This window comes from Corapipo altera, unplaced genomic scaffold (genome assembly GCF_003945725.1).
Source record: "Corapipo altera isolate COAL_440 unplaced genomic scaffold, ASM394572v1 131878, whole genome shotgun sequence".
In the NCBI taxonomy this organism is placed as follows: domain Eukaryota; kingdom Metazoa; phylum Chordata; class Aves; order Passeriformes; family Pipridae; genus Corapipo; species Corapipo altera.
Genome location: NW_020888007.1, coordinates 1 through 3,296, shown reverse-complemented (window position 1 = coordinate 3,296; position 3,296 = coordinate 1). Strand labels below are relative to the sequence as shown.

At 54.6% G+C, this 3,296-nt stretch overlaps 1 protein-coding gene across 1 annotated transcript; it reads right to left on the bottom strand.

The window, feature by feature from the left end:
• Window positions 1-892: 892 nt before the first annotated feature.
• Window positions 893-3,117, bottom strand: LOC113941825 (methanethiol oxidase-like; the record flags this gene model as incomplete). The annotated part of the gene is made up of 5 exons (XM_027632966.1): window positions 893-1,258; window positions 1,353-1,471; window positions 2,226-2,318; window positions 2,475-2,596; window positions 3,012-3,117. Coding segments are annotated over 5 exons (603 nt in total), but the record flags the coding sequence as incomplete, so codon positions are not given.
• Window positions 3,118-3,296: the final 179 nt, after the last annotated feature.

Genomic DNA, 3,296 nt, shown 5'->3' with positions numbered 1-3,296 from the left:
CTCCGGCCGGGCCCTTCCCAAGGGCTTTTCCCTCCTGGCTCCCATCCCAGTGGCTCCGTGTCCCAGCTGGAGGAGCTGCCAGTGCTGGGTTGGGAAGAGGGGCCCGTTTGCTGACACTGGTTTGCTCTTGTCCTGCTTTCAACGCCAATAAAACCCTTGGTTGCATCAGCTGGGCCTTCTCGTGTCTCCTTTCCTGTGGAGGGCAGGGAAAACAAGCCCCAGCAGGGGTCTGGGAGAAGATCAGCCTTGGGAAAACCCCTAAGACAGGACCCTGGTTGGGCAGGGACCCTCTTTGTCCTCCTGCAAGTTTCTGGTGGGAATTGCCTTTGCTTGGTTCTTTTTCTGGTGTGGATTCTCCCAGCCCGTCGTTTTTATGGGATTTCTCTCCATTTGATGCAATTTAACAGGTTTGGGAGCCAGCCCAGGGCAATCCCTTGTGTTTGGGAAGTGGTTGCCTCGCTCCTGGATGTCAGGATGTTGCTTCCAGCTTGACCAGTTCCCAGGGACAGTCCAGTTTCCCCAAATCCAGAGGGAAATGTGGGAGTTGTAGATCCTCCTCCTGCTCTCCAGGTGCTGCCGAGGATGTGGAATCCTTGTCAGGAGGACATGAAATCCTTGTCAGGTAGTTTGTGGCTCGGGGGGGGGGGGGGGGGGAAAAGCGGGACCTGAAATTCCAGGTGGAGGAAGAGGCAGTCCTTGGAGCAGTTCTGATGGAGAAGGTGCAGCCTGCCCTCCCCTGGCCACAGGCAGAGCAGGTGCCTTTTCCAAGGGCAGGATCACAGTTCCATCAGAATCCCCCCCCAAAAAAGATGTGAATTTGTCAGACAAATGACAGTGACCTCACAGCTGTGGCCTTTGAGACACAAAATGCCAAAATGCCAGAAAAACCAAAAAAAAATGCCCCTCCCCCTGAGCTGAAGGGTGATTTTATTGCTGATTTTTTATGGCATCGGTGCACGGACACAGGAATGAGATGGGAGTTCAGAAAGAGAAACCTGAATTTAGACCCAAGTTCTAGGTGCCCTGATTCTCCTGGTGATAAAGGGAAGGTTTGGGAAGCTCTGGGAAGGGGATAAAGCAGCCCCAGGAGGACGGTCACAGCCAGATGTCCGAGGTGCAGTCCCCCCCCGGGTACCGCATCTCGTGGGCCAGCGCCGGCCCGTCCGGCTCCTTCCCAAAATCCACCAGGAAGTTTGGATTCACCGCCAGCCCCCCCCTCTCGGTGTCCACGTCGATCTGCAGCATGACAGAGCCCTCCCTGCAAAAGGCACGAGCAAACAGGCGGTGGGAGAAGGGGCTGTGTGGTTAATTGCCTCATTAATTGGTTAATAATTGAGCCCAGGGCCCCTTACCGGAGCAGGTCGGGGTAGAACTGTTTGTCCCAGGCGCTGTACAGGGAGCTGGTCACGTACAACCTCTTCCCATCCAAGCTCAGCTGCAGCATCTGAGGCCCACCTGGAACCTTCTTGCCCTGAAATTTGGGGAGAACGAGGTGCTCAAGCCAAGCTGAATAAAGGAAATGTGGCCACAAGGAGAAAGGAAACAGCCCTGCTCGGAGAGATCCGAAATTCCCGAGGCAGGAATGTCAAATCCACGGCTCTGGGGAGGGAACAGTTTTTATTGGGAGTCTTTTTCCTTCTGAACAAGAGCCTTGGAGTCATTCCAGGTGAGTTCCACTTAATTCACACAATTAACCAGGTAAAAAGGTAAGGGTGAAGGATGTGGAGCTTCCCGGAGTTGTTTTCACGGAATCATGGAATGATTAAGGTTGGAAAAGCCCTCTGAGATCACCAAGTCCAGCTGTTCCCCCAACACCACCGAACCACGTGCCCAGGTGCCACATCCACACGTTTCCCAAACATTTCCAGGGGTGGTGGTTCCAGCACTGCCCAGCTTTGGTGGCCAACAGGTTTTAATCAAGACCAACTTCAGTTCTCCCACACCCTGAGACCTCCCTCAGTGGGAATAATGTCAGGTCAGTGGTTGAACTTTAGAGGGCTTTGCCAACCTTAAGGATTCCATGACTTTTTTTAAGCTGAGAAGGGAAGATTTAGGTTGGATATCAGGGAGAAATTCTTCCCTGTGAGGCTGGTGAGGCCCTGGCACGGACGTGCCCAGACGTGGCACCTGCCCGGGCCATCAAGGTGCAATTACCTTTAAATATTGTAATTACCTTTAAATATTGGGCATCTTCCAATGGCTTAGGATCAGTTGGGAACACTGACCTGGATGACAAATGGCTCTGGCTGACACTGCAGCTCCTTGTCCTCCAGCACAGTCACAGGGCCCCCCCTGGCAATGCTGCCCCCCAGGAAGACCTGTGGGCAGGGGAGGGGGGAGAACAGGCAGAGAACAGGCAGAGAGCAGGCAGAGAACGGGGCTAAAGCAAACTGGGGTGTTTCTCCTCTTGGAAAAAGGAGGACACCCCTCCTGAGCTGACTCCCAGGGTGGGCAGGGGGGGTTTTTTTCCTCACCTGCCCCACGAGCCGGGGCCGCCGGCGGTCGGAGATGTCGTACTGCCGCACGTCCCCGTGCAGCCAGTTGCTGAAATACAGGAACCTGTCGTCCAGGGAGATCAGGATGTCGGTGATGAGACCTGCAGGAGGGAATTCCAGGGCTGAGTCAGTCAGACCAACACCAAAGCAGCCCCAGTCCTGCCCTCTGCCAAAGCTCTGCTCACAGAACCTCAAACTCATGAGAGCAGGAGGGTCACAACCCACCCTGGAAGCCCAGGGCCTGCTCCAAGGAGGTTCAGGCTCTACCAGCATTCCCAGGGTATATTCCTGGACACCCTCAGGCCCAAATTCCCAAGGATTCTTCTGGAGAAAGTGACCTCAAGCATTGGAGCAGCGTGGGAGCAGAGCACAACCTCAACCGGTCACCTCAGAACCCCTCCCACAAATTTGGTCTTTTTTTTGCCATTTAAGGACAAAATTAAGCCAAAAGCTGCTCTGGACCAGGGAACTGATGAGGAGAACACCCCATTTCTTTCCCAACATGGTCCTACTAACCAGGCATGTCTGGGAGGAGCCATCCTTGCACCTTCTTGCTGGGCACTTCGATCACCTTCTCTGCTGCCCAGTCCCCGTTCTGCAGGAGGGAACACGGAATTCTTATCTAAGGAGTCACTAAATCGTGGAATATCCTGAGTTGGAAGGGGCCCACGAGGATCCTCAAAGTCCAGCTCCTGATGGTTGCTTTGCTGAGCTCCAGAGGGCTCAGCTGGGCTTGGCAGAGGGAATGCAGAGGCTGTGGGAATGCAGAGGCTCCCCCAACCAAACCCCTTCCAGGATCCC